Raw genomic sequence first — 15,740 nt, 5'->3', positions numbered from 1 at the left:
GAAACAAATACACATATATAATTTGATCGGATATCATTTTATAATAGAAGAGAATAATAGGCTCAACGCTAAAATCCAAAGAGCATCGTTACCGGCGGTATCTCTTCTGGATTCTCCCCACCCGATTCTCCTTTTGACTGTTATCTATCTATCGTCTTGATTCGATTTGTTTAGTTTAATTTACAATGATGTCTGAACATCATCACTACTTGTAGTCTTACCTTCCGCCCAATCCCATTAGATAAAACAACAGCACAACACATCATTCTACTTCTCAACAACTCAGTATATAAATCTCATTTGGTGGAGTCTGTCAAATCCTGTCCAAGATGGATGCACCTCTACCTTCACCGTCTGGGACTTCCATCCGATCTAACAAACCTTCCGTACCGCTCCTCTCGTTGGCTCCTCCCGCTTTGGCTTTAGGCGACGAATTGGCAGTAGGAGAACCGGGAGATGACAACAATGCTGGAGAGATCTGGAATGGTGAGATATTCCTTTTCTCCCTCTCCCGAACTCCCAGTGAGAGTATAATGGCTGAACTGACATTGCTGGTCATGTTAGTTATTACAAGAGCAGCTGATTTGGTCAAGGATGGCGAAAGGTTGGAAAATCTTGCATGGAGGTGAGCGTCTGTCTCTTGATCAACGGTCACATGTCTTTGATGGAAGAACAATCAGCTGATACGAAACTGTTTGTTCTAGACATTGGGGACGACCTAGACGTAACATCCAAGAAACCACCAGGAGATTATCGATGTCATCCCAAGCTACCTCTGCCTCGTCTGCATCAATCCATACACCCATCGAAAATAGTTCAAACGTTCCTTTCCTGCATCGCACCAGGAGCGCAGAAAGGTTGACTTTCGGAGGAGCGTTGAAATTGTTATTGGAGAAGGATGAAAACAATTTCAAAGATTGGATTGAAGATGCCAAGAAGCATTCATATTCATTACCTATTCATCCACCTCCCCCACCACCTACGATATCTGTACCGGATACACCTATTGCCAATGTGGAAATCAGGTTAGTCGAACCTACACCTGTACCAAGTAGAGTCGGTAGTCTGGGTGGATCGATGTCTACTTCGGGTCTTCTGCACTCTACCACCACCGTACCCCCTGTGTTGAAAGAAGATGTCATAGGTGAAGAGAGAGCTACCATAGCTAGTACGCCAGTAGAGAAGGAGAGAGAGACAGAGAGATACGTCAGAATAGCTTCTAGTTCTACACCTATTGGTACACCCCGTCGAAGTTCCAAATCGAACTCACCAAAGAAGAAGAATAGTAAATTCTTCGTACAATCTTCACCTAGTAAAGGTAGTGGATCAGATTCTTCACATCCCTCTCACCACTCTCCAGTCGTCCCCACCACCATGAAGAACAATAATCTTAACAACAATGGAGCTGGTCCCAGTTTGCCTTCGACTCTGTTACCTAGTCCGAAACATGATCGACGAAGGAGCTCCGGAGACTCGTCAAGTGGGAAAAGCAAATTACCAGAAATCAATAATCATAATAACAATCAAGCCCACGGTCAACCCCATCCACATGGACATGGACATGGACACCAGAAACGACATGTATCCTTATCTACGATGAGAGGAAAGTATCATGCCGAGAAAAGAAGAATGGCAGAGCAGCACTCCGCTATGACCGCTGCGGCCGAGAATGATAATAAGGACAACGAAGGGAGTGGTTGGGAAGATGAAGAGGAAGATATGGGTGAAGATGATGATGAAGATGGGAATTGGAGTGATGAAGAGGATTCACCAAAAGCTGAAAAGATCGATAAAGATAAAGCTCCTCATCAGGATACTAGTGAAGTTTCTGAGAAGGAGCAAAATAAAGTGAATAATAATCAGCAACAAAAACCATCCTTGAATAGGAGGACTTCATCATCGAAATCTCACTCTCGAATAACAGCAGCACCCAAGATGGGTAGAACCACTTCGGATGATCACCATGGTCAAGATCTGTTGACTTTATTAACGTCAAAGTCAGGTAATAGAAGGTCTTCTCAGGGACATTCTGGAAAAGAGAAAGATGCTCCTCCACCACCTGCACCTACACCGCTTACGAAAATGTCAAAGAAAGAACGACAGAAAGCTGCAGCTGAAAGAGCAAAGATCGAAGCTGAATTGGAAGCTCAAAGGCAAAGAGAGATGTTCGCCAAACAACAGATATTTGGCAGTAGACACAACCAGGGATTGTTGGCTTCGGCTCTGCAGAGAGGTGCAAGTATGGTAAACCTTGTGAGTCCTATAAAACCATTATACTCGACCTCTGCTAGAACGATCGCTGATTCGGCTTATATCTTGAAATAGCAAACTGCCACTGATGGACATTCCATACGGCCTTCACCTACCCACGGTCAATTGCCTTCCTTGGCATCCTCGCCTGCTCCTGGACCTGCGTTATTGCGGAGTAAATCGGTAGTAGCGATGCCTGTACAGACTGGAGTCAGCGTGACGATCCCCCCGCACGCTCTGAATGCTGCCAAAGATAAGAAGGCTCAGAAGAACAGTCAAGAGGTGAGCAAGCCGAAAATCCCATTTGTAATTTATTGCTAATCATTTATTCTCACTTATAGAAGGCAAAAGCATCGGTGGAATTGGAATCTTCCTGTGACGAGGAGAGTGACGCCGATGCCGATTACCTCAATACCACTCAGACGAAACAGAAGCTTGCTGCTCTCGCTGCTAAGCGAGATGCCAAGACACAAAATCAAGTGCAAAGCAAAGCTCAAGCTCATTCGCAATCACCCAATCAACCTACAAGCTCTAATGTCCAACAGCAACAACAACAACAACCGTTGACCCAAGCTTTACCTGCTGGACCGCGAGTGAATGAATTTGGATATGTTCAGCCGATGACGCCTACTACCAGGAGAAGGAACATTATCATGGCAGAGATGAGTGAATCTCTTCGTCGAAGTGAGTTAATAGTCAGGTTTCATTCTCGAGATGATCAGGAGATTGTATCTGATCTTTGAACTCCATTGTAGATGTCGTACTCGAACGAGAGAAGTCCTCGGGTGGTGGTACACGAGCCCTTGGTCTAGTGAGACCACCGCCGTCAACGCATACCTCCAAATTACCCACTCACAGATCAGCTATCAACCTCACGCAGTATTCAAGGAGTGGAGGGGGAGGAGAGACAATGGAACGGACTTCTTCGCATCCTGCTAGAGCTAGTCCCAACACTTCTCAACCTTCTTCACATACCGGAGCGATAACTACTCTTCCTCCACCACCGCCTTCTCAAACTTCTATGCCTCCGCCACCACCACCTACCCTCGAAGGAAGTAGACGACGTACCACTCCTAATATACTGGGTGGTGGTAATTTCCTTAGACCCCTGACGAGAGCTACGATCGCCCAACCTCCTCCTCCTCTTCAACCTCCACCCAAATCACAATCACAAGTTCAATCGAATCTTTCGTTGAGTAGGAATTCCAGTACGACCAATTGCACTATGCATGATCCGGAGAGTCAAAGAAGCGAATCACCTTCGAGTATGAATATGGAAGCGCCAGCTATGATGAGAAGGTCGACGGAAGGTGATGATTTGCATAAAGAGAGGGAAAGAAGGAGGGAGTTGGCAAGGAGGAGAGATACGACTGATACTAGTTATAGATTACATGGATGGTAATCTCGATTTATTTTCATTGCATATATATATACTTGTTCCTATAATCAAATTTCAAAAAATTCTAATGTTCATTTTCGTTATCATCGGTATCAGGATTCTTGACTTTGTTGTATTTTCTATCTATTCTTCAAATTCGTTTGTTCAAATACAGTATATGCTTTTCTTCATTACCTGATTAGGTTTCTTTTTTGGGGTGGTAGTTTTCCTGTTGTATTGTTTTCGTATCAATCAACTCAAACGACAATTTACAATTTACAATACCAAGATGCAATGCATTGCATGTTTTGTGATCTAAAATTACAGTGTGAAACATTACAGTATCATCAATTCGCAAGGTGCAATATTTATTAATCCACACTCGTACTCGTAATGTGTTATATCAATTCACCTTCCCATACACCCCTATTATCCATAGCAAACATCATCAGCGCATTTCCAATAACTTTATACTTGACTTACCTCAAACCATTGAATCCAATTATCCTACCTCCCTTTCCCTCTTCCCTTAATTCATTGAGCATATCAATACTCACTTCACCCTCTTCTATCACGCCCTGAGAGAGGAGATACCTCCTCATCACTCCATTTAGGAATGGCGTGTCTTTGGATAATACAGGTGTAATCCATTTAGGCGAATGCGAGTTGGGAAGAAGGATAGCAATGTTTGAAGTGGTCGTTTCGAGTATTGAAGATGGGGTGTGGAGTAATACTTCATTATGAGAAGTGCCAGTCGTATTTGCTACTAGTCAAGATAATAACTCAGCACAGAGACTGTTATTTTATGATTGATCCATCCAATCTGATCAAGCGGATGGATATACCTTAATTATCAAAAGTTGTAGAACTCACTTTGTCCCCTTCCATACGCTTCATCGTATATATCTCTATTCACCGTTTTGTACAATCTCAAATCGGTCTCTTCGGTTGGTTCAGAATTAATGGGGCTGTCTTGAGAATCAAGGATCATTGGTCTTCTGTCATTTGGACGATCGGGAGATGGAAGAAGGGTGAATGGACCTGCGTTGAATGGTAGAATATAATATCAGCCACACAAAACATGGATATATGAGGTCATTGATTACTGCCATAATATCTATATATATAATTTTATGTTGTGCTGACTCGCATGCGAAAACATCACTCACCAGCATCTTTAGGTGCGGGTACACAATGTACTTCTATTTCACTGCCGGGATGTATGACAATCCTAACCTATCAGTTCATCCTCACGGGTGAGCTCGTACTGTAACATTTTAGAGACAAATCACTCACCCTATAATCACCTGGCTGACTCTGCTCAAGTACTTCCTTCAATTCCTCCCATATACGTTCTTCGCCCGGCCAATCACCCCATCTGTCTTTCCCATCCCTCTCTGAGAAATGATCGAAGGCCTCGCGTAACCTTTCGAAATGCAGGTCCAACAAGGGAAGTGATTCTTCTGTCACCGGTAGCTTTGTAGATGATGACGACGAGGTATATCGAAGTGTCGTGAATATCGCTTCGGGGGATTTCATTTTCACTTGGGATGATGATGATGACGGTTTGATCATGGCCGTTGCTGACTGTACCAGGTAGAGGTATGAAATGATGAAATGGTCAATGCATGATTTTATACAAGTTGTAAGTGACTGATCAGACGGAGAAGAGCTCATACGGATTCGGCATCTAAATTCAATTCATTCCCTCCTGCACGCTTCTCCTTCAATTCCCAATCCAGCCCATATCCCGTCCCTTCCTGAGCACGATAATCAGCTCGACTTGTTCGAAAATATGGTTTATCGAGGTGAAAAGAGTCTACCCACGGCCAGATCCCATTCGTCTAATGCTTTGATGGCGGCTTGACCCCATTCTTCAGCTCGGCTTTCGTCGGTATTGGCATCTTCGCCACCTTCGAGATTGACAAGTTTCAGTAGGGATAAGTTGGAGGGGGCTATGAAACCCGCTTCGACAGATGAGATGAATTGGTTGTATAGATGGGTATAGAAGTTGCCGACTGGAAATTCCATAAGTCAGCATTGATACCAGCACACGCAGAGTAGAATCTGACTGGGGAAGGGAGAGTTGGGAGATGCGGAGCGTGAGGGATGTTTCTTGATCATAAAATGAAAGTGTTTAAGCATATACTCACTATTGAGAATTAATATAGGTAATCTGTGAATACCCAGTTGATTCCATGTGATCATCTCCAAAGCTTCCTCAAAAGTCCCATATCCACCTGGAAGTACGATAAATCCACCTTGAGAGATCTTCGCCATTTTCAATTTCCTCTATTAACATCATGCCATGAAGTCAGCCGGTCAGTCAGACATTCAAATTGTTGTGACCATAGTAGTGGGAATAGGAGTTGACGTACCTCGTGCATACTTCCTACTACGTCTGTAGTGAATTTCTCACCATAATTATCGGATTCGGATAAGACATCTTCACCTTGACCTTCTTTGCTCTTCCCGTCGCTCTTGCTTTCAGACCCAGGAGCAGGAGTATGCTCGGAAGCTCGTTCGGTCAAAGCTCGAGGTACGATACCGTGGACGTAACCTCCTGCTTTGAGACATGATTGAGAGACGACACCTGGGAAGAAGCGATATAAGTCAGATCCGCTACACGCGGAAAACGAAGATCAGAAGAGGAGCCTACCCATGATACCTCGTCTACCACCACCATACACTAGCGGTATGCCAGCTCTGGCGAGTGCCTGTCCGACAGCAGCTGATGCATTTGTGAATAACGGTAGTTTACCGGGGGAAGAACCGCAGCTGAAGAGCCCGTCAGTTATATGGTCGAGTAAGAAGGGGCCACGATTTGGAGAAAATACTCACAAGACGCAAACAGGTTTCTTCAGCTCGAGCTGAGAAGGGAAAGGTGATGGGACGGACATGGTGATATCGATCGAAGAAGGAGATTATGTGGAAATGGACAAGACACGGAGACAGAAGTGGGGTAATATGTGAGTATATATATTATTTCATGGGCGGTAGAGCTATATCTTCTGAATATGACTCGGGTGCCTTCCAAGAAGAACCGTTTCAAAGGGTGAATGAAGATGGGAAGTCACTCTTTGGTGTACAAGGATACGAGTCGACCAACATTCTTCAGTATTTAGTCGAGATCAGACACCCGGATAGATCGGAAAGAAGCTTGATCGAACGGTGCCCCACACCAGCTGAAATGCCACCAACGGCATTTCACATTTTGTATGGGTGGATAGGTGGCTAACGCCGCTGTCTGGGTGAGGATGGACAGTGATGACGATAACGGTGGGAGAGTGAGAGTGATGGGAATGGTTGAATGTTCAACATCAACTATCATAACTTCCTCGACCAGTCTATCTCGACCACAATCACGATCTTTATCGTCATTCCTTGAACGACGGTCACAAACCATCCAACAGAACCCGATAGACGGCCAGTCGATATCCAACCTTTCTTCGTCATCCGAATAACCCACACTTCTCACTACTTATCCTCAACATGTTCATCCTTGTGAGTGAGAAGTGACACGCGTTAGCAATCTGGCGAAGGAGGCCAGAAGGACGTCGAAAGAAATGAGCAATAAGGATGCAGTAGATGTGATATGATATGGAATGCTATTGGGTTCCACACGGATAGGAGGGTGCAACATGACGCGAATAGGTGCTGACTTTCCTTGCGATGACAGAACTGGTTCTGGGATGTACTTTCCTCATTAGGTGAGCTACTTTGTGAAGCCTAGGCTCCAATTACCAAGCTAACGTCATTACGTTTACATAGGTCTCATGAATAAGAGTACGTTTGACGAGCGGTATATTCGGGACATGTTAGATGGATTGTACTGATCTTCCGTCGATCAATCAGGTGCCAAACTCTTGTTCCTCGGTCTCGATAATGCGGGAAAGACTGTAAGCTGCTATCTTCTTTTTACTTGTTGCTTTGGACCGTGGCTTACTTTGGTACATAACTATGCAGACTCTCCTTCACATGCTGAAGAATGATCGACTTGCCACCCTTCAACCTACTCTCCACCCCAGTACGTCTTCCTGCCCCACACGACAACATATGTAGCACACACTAATATAATGTGCTGCGAAATAGCTTCCGAGGAATTGGCTATAGGAAACGTCAAGTTCACAACGTATGATTTGGGTGGACACATGCAAGCCCGACGATTATGGAGGGATTATTTCCCTGAAGTGGATGGAATTGTGTTTTTGGTGGATAGTGCGGACTCTGAGAGGTTCGCTGAGAGTAAAGCTGAGTTGGATTCGTTGTGTAAGTCATGCCGTTATTCTAGTAATCTGAAGAGTTACACCAAATCAATAAGCATCCGGGAATACTTTACTGCTACCGGTGGAGAGTTGTATCTAGGTTATTCTAGGAAAGGACTGATGTATTGTATACACCACAGTATCAATCGAATCGCTCGCCCAAGTCCCATTCCTCATCCTCGGTAACAAGATTGACGCCTACGGAGCTGTATCAGAAGAAGAATTGAGGATGCAACTTGGTCTCTATCAAACTACTGGTAAAGTGGGTACTCCATTTTTATTCTTTGGCTTCAACCATCGCATTGCACTACTTCTGTGCTGATAATGATCACTTTGATCTTATAGGGAAAAGTCCCTCTTAGAGATATCAGACCCATCGAGGTGTTCATGTGTTCCGTAGTCATGCGACAAGGTTATGGTGAAGGTTTCAGATGGTTAAGTCAATATGTGAGCGAACCTCTTCTCCGAACCTCTTCTCCACCTAAAGCCCTTGGCTGATCCATATATCTTCGTAGATCTAAGCGTGGTAATGCTTCAGAGAAGGAGCGGTATAGATTAGACGTTGGGAGTGGTCGAGACGCGTTAGCGTATTGAGCTGGAATGCTGTGGATAGAGAGATCGAGGCGGAGGATGGTAGAGCATATCTTTCCTTTTGTTTTTCATTTTCCACCCTCTCTTTTTATGACTTTACAACGATGCAAATAATACATGTTTTCATACCTTCGAAGCCCCCTCTCTACAGTACATGAGTGTCATCGAGATCTACCAAGCTATCCGAGTTTGACAGAAACGTTACCCTTGTATTGTCGATTTCTCTCAACCTATCCTTCACCCCTTTCTCTATCTTCTTATCGTTATCTATCTCGGCATTCACAAATCTCCAATTCCTGACCTGTTGAGCAGCCATCATCAAATTCTTATTATTCGGTTCTAACAGGTCTACAATCTGTTCGATCCTCCTATCACTCTCGGTTCTAACTCCAGCTCCATTTTCGTTTCCATCTCCTTCCTCTTGAAGGATGGTATTTGTGAAAATGAGTGTTATAGCCTTACATCTGACCGGAGGGATATTCTGTCCACTGACATTCCTAAAAACCAATTCCGCCTCTCTGTAAAAATAGGGTAAAGGTATCAACCCGAAAGAACTATCGTGTGATATAAACCTATCCCATTCTACTTCCATTCTCCTCTTACGAGCCTCTTCGCTAACCCCACATCGTCTGAGTATTTCAGGTAAACCGAATCGCTTCTTGATAAATTCCACTTTGGTCTGGGCAATGAAAGTAGGATAATCAACAATGATTTTAGTAGGATGGGGTATGGAAAGTAAAAGGAATTGTAAAAATGGATGTCTTCTTAAATTCTCTCTTCGAGGATTAATGGTATGCAGATTAAACCATTTTGATAGGTCGTATACGAATCGAGAAGTTAAATGCACTGTTTTGAGGTTCGATAAGATCCTTATGAAACTATCGGGCGTCTTGGGAGGAAAGAGATGAAGGAGAATGGATGAAAGAGCGAAGGAAGGGAGGGAAGTGACGGTTAGATGTTGGGTTTGAAGGAGGTAGAAGAGCTTGTTATGATTTGTAGATGCGCTAGGGTCGATATGGTCTAATGGAGTGTATTTGGGAGGATCAGGTGAATGATAAACAGGCTTTTTGTCATCATACCCCAGAAGTCCATCCCAAAAGTGGTCCAGCACATGATGAAGTTAGCTTACTCACCACGTTTCTTCGATTGCGAGTAACTTTTGTTATCATCCTCATCCTCATCATCCGAAAGAGCAGTATCAGGCCACAAACTCCATTGCGCTCTCATCTTCTGACCTATCTTTTTGCTGGCTGCCCTGCTGTTAGATCCTTCCTTCTCAATAGCATTGGGTAGTATACTCCAAAATAAACTTTCTGCATTACATTTGGATATGTTGATGCGTTTATACAGTATAGGAACCAAGAGGTCGTACAAGTCTCTGGAGGTTATGGAGAGGGAAAGGAGAGTAGCCAGTTTCTGCTCCTCGACCAGGATCTGGGCAATGTGGATGAAGATCTCTGGTAGGATCTCTGAACCCATTATAAACCACTAATCCGTTGGTGGCTTGGTGATTTCAAATCAAGGATCCAAGGAAAATGGGAGTCTCAAAATATGGATAGATTAAGAGTCAGAAGGTTTTCCAAAAGGTCTTACACTGTCACAGTAGGTCAGGTCGGGCATGCTCTCTCCTTTTTGCGCTGAAGGGAATGACCAGAGTAAAGGAGAGCAAGGCGAAACGACATCAAAAGTCGTACCCAAAATTTGAAATGACTGCAATCGATGCAGCTTGATGGTCTTGTATATCATACCTTTCCGCAACAAGGTACACTAGGAGTACCGATGAACAGACATGTATCCAAGTATACAAAGGCGATCTGCGGCCAGATGGATCGTCAAGTATCCGGTTGGTGGTAGAGTACGCTGCCACTTGCCACTTTGGAGAAGTGATAGGAAAACTCGAGTGCATCCGCGGTTGAGGTCATCTGCTTCGTACTACTTCTTTTCCGGATGCACCTAAAAGCAGATTGTCCTTTCCTTTCTCACTTTCTGATATAACTTTGAAATAACACTATAGTGATAGCTGCATAGCAGATCTACCAGCCAATAGCTCTTGGCAGCACAACAAATTATACAAGCAGCAAGCGGAGAGATCAAGAGAGCGATCATCAAAATCATGGAAGTTGACGGTGATAGGATAACAGATGATGAAAGGATGGATGAGGATCTCGATCAAGCGCACGGTGGCGAAGGCGTCGAAGGAGAAGACTACCCGGTGGAAGAAGGAGATGGTATGATGGAGGATTCAGATGGTGATGAGATGATGGGTGATGAGATTCAGGATGATGAAGAATATGAAGTGGCCATGGAAGAAGAGAATGTTGAACCTATCATAAACGTACAAGCTCAACCTGAACCGGTCGATGTCGAACCTGCACCAGTGATCGAAACTCCACCTATCCCCTTTAACTCTAGTACAACCAACGATGACATGAGTCGACCTGTCGTTTCACCCTTTCCTGATATATCTTCTGTGAACGGTAGGACAATCTTACCTAAACCTTTGGAGAGTCCTCCAGCACCTGAAACGGAGATGACGCCAGTAGAAGAAGAGGAACAACCTTTCATCAATACCTTCGACGGAGAAGATAACACAATAGATGAGTCTAAACCTTTCAACAAACCTTCTCCTACAACAGAGAATACGGAAGTCAAGGATCAGGTACCTTCACCTAAACCTGAACCAGTGGCAACTACAGAAGAAGCGTTGAATATCATCCAACATAATCCTAATATCGATCCACAAACGGACAGTGTCAACGAGATGCCTATACCTAGTGTTCCAGAACCTCAACCGTCCACTTCTACCTTACAAGTAGGAGAATCAAGCAAGAGCGTTAGAGGTGGATCTCGTGAACCAACACCTGGAGAGGAATACTACGAAGAGGAAGAGGAGGTAGAAGAAGAGGAGTATGAGATAGATGCTAATTCCCTTCCACCCATTATCCTTCATTTACCCAACGATCAAGCTAGATACCTATTTGAAACGTACGAGAATGACCCAGATACCTTGCCTGTATGGTTGGAAGGTCGCCAGGCAGAATTGGCAGAGGCTAGTCTATCGGATGTGTGGAATGCGATAAAGATAGAATGTACTAAGGAGGGTTTGGCGAAGAATGGAGCTTTGGTAATTTGCGAGAAACAGATGGATCTAAAGATGAATGAGGTGAGTCTGTCGGTCTTTTTACCACTTTGATATACATCTTTCACCTTGTGAATGAACCATGTGCTGACACTGTTTCTTATGTGTTTCATAGGATGATGTAAATCTCCAATCTATAACGTTCCTCGAACTGATCTTACTTCATCATGGATGTGGACTACCTGAACCTGTACAATTATATCTATCATGGGAAGAATCTAGGTTTATCACAAGGTTCAATGCTATTCAAACTGAATTGGAAGCCATGCGGAAAAGGAGCGAGAGTGCTGAAGTAGTTGAGCCTGAACCGGCTCAAATGCAATCTCAAGAAAGTCAGAAGGTTGAGGTTGAAGTTGGACAATCACCTAAACCTGCAGACAAAGTTGGGAAATCACCTAAGCCAGCTGAAGAGTATGTAGAGGAATACGACGAAGATGAATACGTTGAAGAAGAGGAGATCAAATCTAGACAAGGTGCTTATAGCGATGATGAAGGTGAAGAACAATATAGACAAAAGGAAGATGAGAGAGACAGACGAAGAGATCAACGTGATGGTGAGTCTGCCCTCTATATCAGATCAGACTCAAGTCAGTCATCCTATATCGCGATGCTTATGGTTTATCTACTACCTTTCTAGTCAAAGCGCAATATGCGGAATCCGTAGATGGAGAAGTAAACGCGCGAGATCTCGAACGAGCGCATCCTAATTGGGCTGCTGCAAGATTGAAACGTGAGTATGGCGTAGTAGTCAGCAGTCGCTTTATTGTATAAAAGCTGACATTCATGTCTACACATGCAGCTACTGACGCATTACATTTTGAGGGGCCTGCTGGAAAGAGATATCTCAATTACAAATCTGAAGGTCATCACCATGCTGATGCTGACGCTGCTCAACAAGAACAAGGAGAACAAGAAGAACAGGAAGGAGAACAAGAGGAACAAGAGGAACAAGAGGAACAAGAGGAACAGCAACAGCAACAGCAGGAGGTCTTGCCCAAACAGGAGGCAAAGGAGCTTGCTGAAAGGAGAGAAAGTGAGTTTGAAAAGTCAGATGTGTTTGGCGTAACATGGCATAGCTCATTGACGTATATCCTTTGTGTAGCTGCGGTCGTTGGCGAAGAAGGCGATTACGCGGACGAAGAGCAGTATGACGAAGAAGAAAAGGAAGATGACATTGAAGAGGGTGATGAATGGAACGATGGTGGTGAGTTGAGTCGGATCATCCTCACTGTGTTACAGCAGATCTTGAAGGCTAACTTTACCTGTTGCCTATTTAGCTGATACAGTCGATCAGAACGAGTCATCCCTCGCGCAAAGTAAAGACACAGATACTCAAGACGAGATGAACGACGCCACTGTACCCCATCCTATTTCCGTTCCTAAAGATGAATTGGAGAAACTCCGTGAAAGACAAGCTATTTTGACTGGACAACGACTTCAGCAGCTCCAACATGAGGGTTTAGGAGAGAAGAGAGCGATCGAAGCTCCTTCTTCGATCGATGCGTCTGCCCTACCTACTCCCTATGCTAGTGCTGCTCCATCAGTAGTAGAAGGTAGTACCCAAGATACTAAATTCGATTCGATAGATGCCGTCCCCTTGGACGAAGTGGCTTTGAAAGAAGAAGATAGTCAACCTCAAACTACCACTACCCCTAGCGAAACTGAGAACTCCACACCTGCATTATCTAGTCTTACCCCCTCTGGTATGGATGATGCGAAAGCCATAGCACAAGATGTATTGGGCAAACAGCGAGTAGACGCTATACCAGAAGAAGACGAGTCGTTCTCTGCCTTTGTGGACAGAGTCAACGAAGACGATGAGAGGGGAGAATTACCTGCACCTGTTGAGGGAGTTCCTGCAGTTGGTATCGTACCGGATGAAGGGTATTACGAGGATGGTGAGTCTTCTCTCTTCCCTCATTTTGACAGCTGAAGCTGATGCTGAGTGATATTCATATAGCTTCATACGAAGATACCAAAATTGATAACGGACCTGATACCGTCCCCGTCACTCCTCTGGAAAGTCATCTCGAAGAAGCCGATTTGGAATTTTTCGATTCTCGTGGCGAGGACGACGCATATGGTAGCGATGATGAAGAGGGGACTTTGGAAGCTGATTCGACGCATAACCCCGAACTTGAATTTGAGCCTACTGAAGAGACGGAGGAGACTGAGACTACGGAAATTGATATTCCATCTACCATCAGTTCCACGGGAGGACCGCTATCGGCCAAAAGACATAATGAGGATGATGGACCGGAGAGCGATTTGGATAGTAAGAGACCTAGAACAGATACGGTGAGTATGAGATCTGATTTGATGCTGACTGACCAGCGGAGTGGCTGATTAGGTACTATGATAGAGCGATTGAGCAGCATAAGCCCGCTGGGTTGGCTTTCACCTCGAGCATTCTCGAAGTGTCTTTCCATTCGAGGTTCCATGGCTTTACTTCGTTGTTCTATCTGATTCTTGGCACGCACAGCTATTCTCTTACGAATCGACTCGGTCTCTCAGCACTCAGTAAATGATCACCGGGCATATCATACCTTATTCTTCCACTCATCAAACCACTTTTAAATTGTTTATCATCACTTTTTCATATACATTTACGATTCCTCTTGATTTTATAATCACTACGAACACGAAGACTAACGACATTCCTCGCCTATCTGCTCAAAGCACATTTAGACTGCACCATCAAACTACAGCGGACCAACAGATCCACCGGTATCACCTGTAAAATTCAACAGGCTATGATATTGTCAAGGTAAGTGATACTGTAAGTTTTATTTTCCTCTTTTCTCATTATCATCAATATCGAGACCATCGGTTTGAGCCTAATTTGACTATCTAATATGATATGCTTAACGTCATTTGATGTTCTGTGTGTGCGTGTGTATACGAACGTGCTTTCGTATGATGATTATGGTGTTATATATATATATACATATATAGCGATGGGCTACGGGAGGGGAGGAGATGAGAGATGCATGTGAATGATATTGATATTGAATATACTACCAGTTAGCAGTTTAGCAATCGTAGAATAAATCACGACGCCTTCAGCATTGCTCACAACAGCTTGATGATGACCGAGGTACATTTCAGTCAAGTCACAAGGTCAGGTGTTATGGAATTGTACTGCTCCAAACGGAACTGAATCAGTTGATAGTCGCGATATCCACACACAGTAACAACAATCTCCACATTCCTCTTGGTAGGCCTTGGGATCTTGGAGATCCGAGGTTTTTGAGATAGGTTTGAACGGATTCGGAGGTTAGACGGAAGTATGTATAGTACAGTACCTTGGTACAGGCTGTGATTACTCATAAATCACCTGTACAGATCCCAATTGATCGGTAGAGTAAGAGTATTTGCATGAGAAAACATTCAGCTCCACTCTATAGCCAAAGGATTTAATTTTAACCGAATTTGCGTCACCCCCAGACGATGTCCTTGCAAAGTGAGAGAGATAACATTCAGGGTAAAATAAGAGTATGACGCGCCCCTACCTACCTGTACTGGGTGATTTATCATGCAAGTTAAGATTTTCGAATGAATGAGAGATGGTAACAAGCTCCACGCAGACATTTATGATCTATGAGTTACCCAAAGGCAAGTGGAAAGTAAACAACTAGAATAGAAGATTCTTTTTCTTCTTCTTCTTCTTCTTTTCCATCTATATCATAACATCTTGCTTGCGTTCACATACAATCGAATCAACTGTAAATCCAAGCATCAAAGGATTGATTGCAAGATAGAGAACAAAGTAATAACAACAATCGAAGTCACGACATTCAAAGGTAAGTAAGTGACTTTGAAGCGTTGATCTCCGGTTTGAGGTGTTTTGCCGTGGTAGGGTACTCGTAGGGTGGCGGAGATAGGATTTTGATGGATGGCATTACTTTACCATCAGACAACTAGGAATGGGGATGGGGAAAGTACCGAGAAGGTTTTTTGTGCAGTCTGAGTATAGGCGAAAAGCTAATTGATCCTATGTATCAAATCCATTAAATCTGTCCTTTACACGTTCGTCCGTCACCGTTAATCATCGAAAATTTTCGTTGACTGGATAATTATACCATAAACGTATTCGCTCGGATTGTCCCCACGAGTA

The 15,740-nt window shown here is 43.9% G+C and overlaps 6 protein-coding genes across 6 annotated transcripts; 3 read left to right on the top strand and 3 right to left on the bottom strand.

Moving 5' to 3' along the window:
* Window positions 1-329: 329 nt before the first annotated feature.
* V865_008159 (uncharacterized protein) lies at window positions 330-3,652 on the top strand (the record flags this gene model as incomplete). Its single annotated transcript, XM_066231896.1, has 6 exons — window positions 330-486; window positions 565-625; window positions 705-2,253; window positions 2,326-2,532; window positions 2,592-2,934; window positions 3,006-3,652. The coding sequence occupies 6 exons, from the start codon at window positions 330-332 to the stop codon at window positions 3,650-3,652; spliced, it is 2,964 nt and encodes a 987-aa protein (XP_066087993.1).
* A 374-nt stretch (window positions 3,653-4,026) lies between these two features.
* V865_008158 (uncharacterized protein) lies at window positions 4,027-5,203 on the bottom strand (the record flags this gene model as incomplete). The annotated part of the gene is made up of 5 exons (XM_066231895.1): window positions 4,027-4,054; window positions 4,112-4,391; window positions 4,502-4,669; window positions 4,798-4,864; window positions 4,925-5,203. 5 exons carry the CDS (start codon window positions 5,201-5,203, stop codon window positions 4,027-4,029), a joined length of 822 nt encoding a protein of 273 aa, XP_066087992.1.
* Window positions 5,204-5,301: 98 nt separating this feature from the next.
* V865_008157 (uncharacterized protein) lies at window positions 5,302-6,528 on the bottom strand (the record flags this gene model as incomplete). The annotated part of the gene is made up of 6 exons (XM_066231894.1): window positions 5,302-5,388; window positions 5,456-5,646; window positions 5,782-5,920; window positions 6,007-6,221; window positions 6,288-6,406; window positions 6,470-6,528. The coding sequence occupies 6 exons, from the start codon at window positions 6,526-6,528 to the stop codon at window positions 5,302-5,304; spliced, it is 810 nt and encodes a 269-aa protein (XP_066087991.1).
* A 592-nt stretch (window positions 6,529-7,120) lies between these two features.
* On the top strand, window positions 7,121-8,391 carry V865_008156 (small COPII coat GTPase; the record flags this gene model as incomplete). Its single annotated transcript, XM_066231893.1, has 8 exons — window positions 7,121-7,132; window positions 7,308-7,338; window positions 7,400-7,414; window positions 7,484-7,527; window positions 7,595-7,655; window positions 7,721-7,897; window positions 8,034-8,155; window positions 8,239-8,391. 8 exons carry the CDS (start codon window positions 7,121-7,123, stop codon window positions 8,389-8,391), a joined length of 615 nt encoding a protein of 204 aa, XP_066087990.1.
* A 238-nt stretch (window positions 8,392-8,629) lies between these two features.
* V865_008155 (uncharacterized protein) lies at window positions 8,630-9,963 on the bottom strand (the record flags this gene model as incomplete). The annotated part of the gene is made up of 2 exons (XM_066231892.1): window positions 8,630-9,504; window positions 9,618-9,963. 2 exons carry the CDS (start codon window positions 9,961-9,963, stop codon window positions 8,630-8,632), a joined length of 1,221 nt encoding a protein of 406 aa, XP_066087989.1.
* A 634-nt stretch (window positions 9,964-10,597) lies between these two features.
* On the top strand, window positions 10,598-14,151 carry V865_008154 (uncharacterized protein; the record flags this gene model as incomplete). Its single annotated transcript, XM_066231891.1, has 8 exons — window positions 10,598-11,647; window positions 11,739-12,177; window positions 12,261-12,353; window positions 12,423-12,656; window positions 12,726-12,827; window positions 12,901-13,521; window positions 13,584-13,921; window positions 13,999-14,151. The coding sequence occupies 8 exons, from the start codon at window positions 10,598-10,600 to the stop codon at window positions 14,149-14,151; spliced, it is 3,030 nt and encodes a 1,009-aa protein (XP_066087988.1).
* Window positions 14,152-15,740: the final 1,589 nt, after the last annotated feature.

This window comes from Kwoniella europaea, chromosome 3 (genome assembly GCF_036810445.1).
Source record: "Kwoniella europaea PYCC6329 chromosome 3, complete sequence".
Lineage (NCBI taxonomy): Eukaryota > Fungi > Basidiomycota > Tremellomycetes > Tremellales > Cryptococcaceae > Kwoniella > Kwoniella europaea.
The sequence above is the reverse complement of the archived record's forward strand: the minus strand, read 5'-3'. Positions and strand labels throughout refer to the sequence as shown.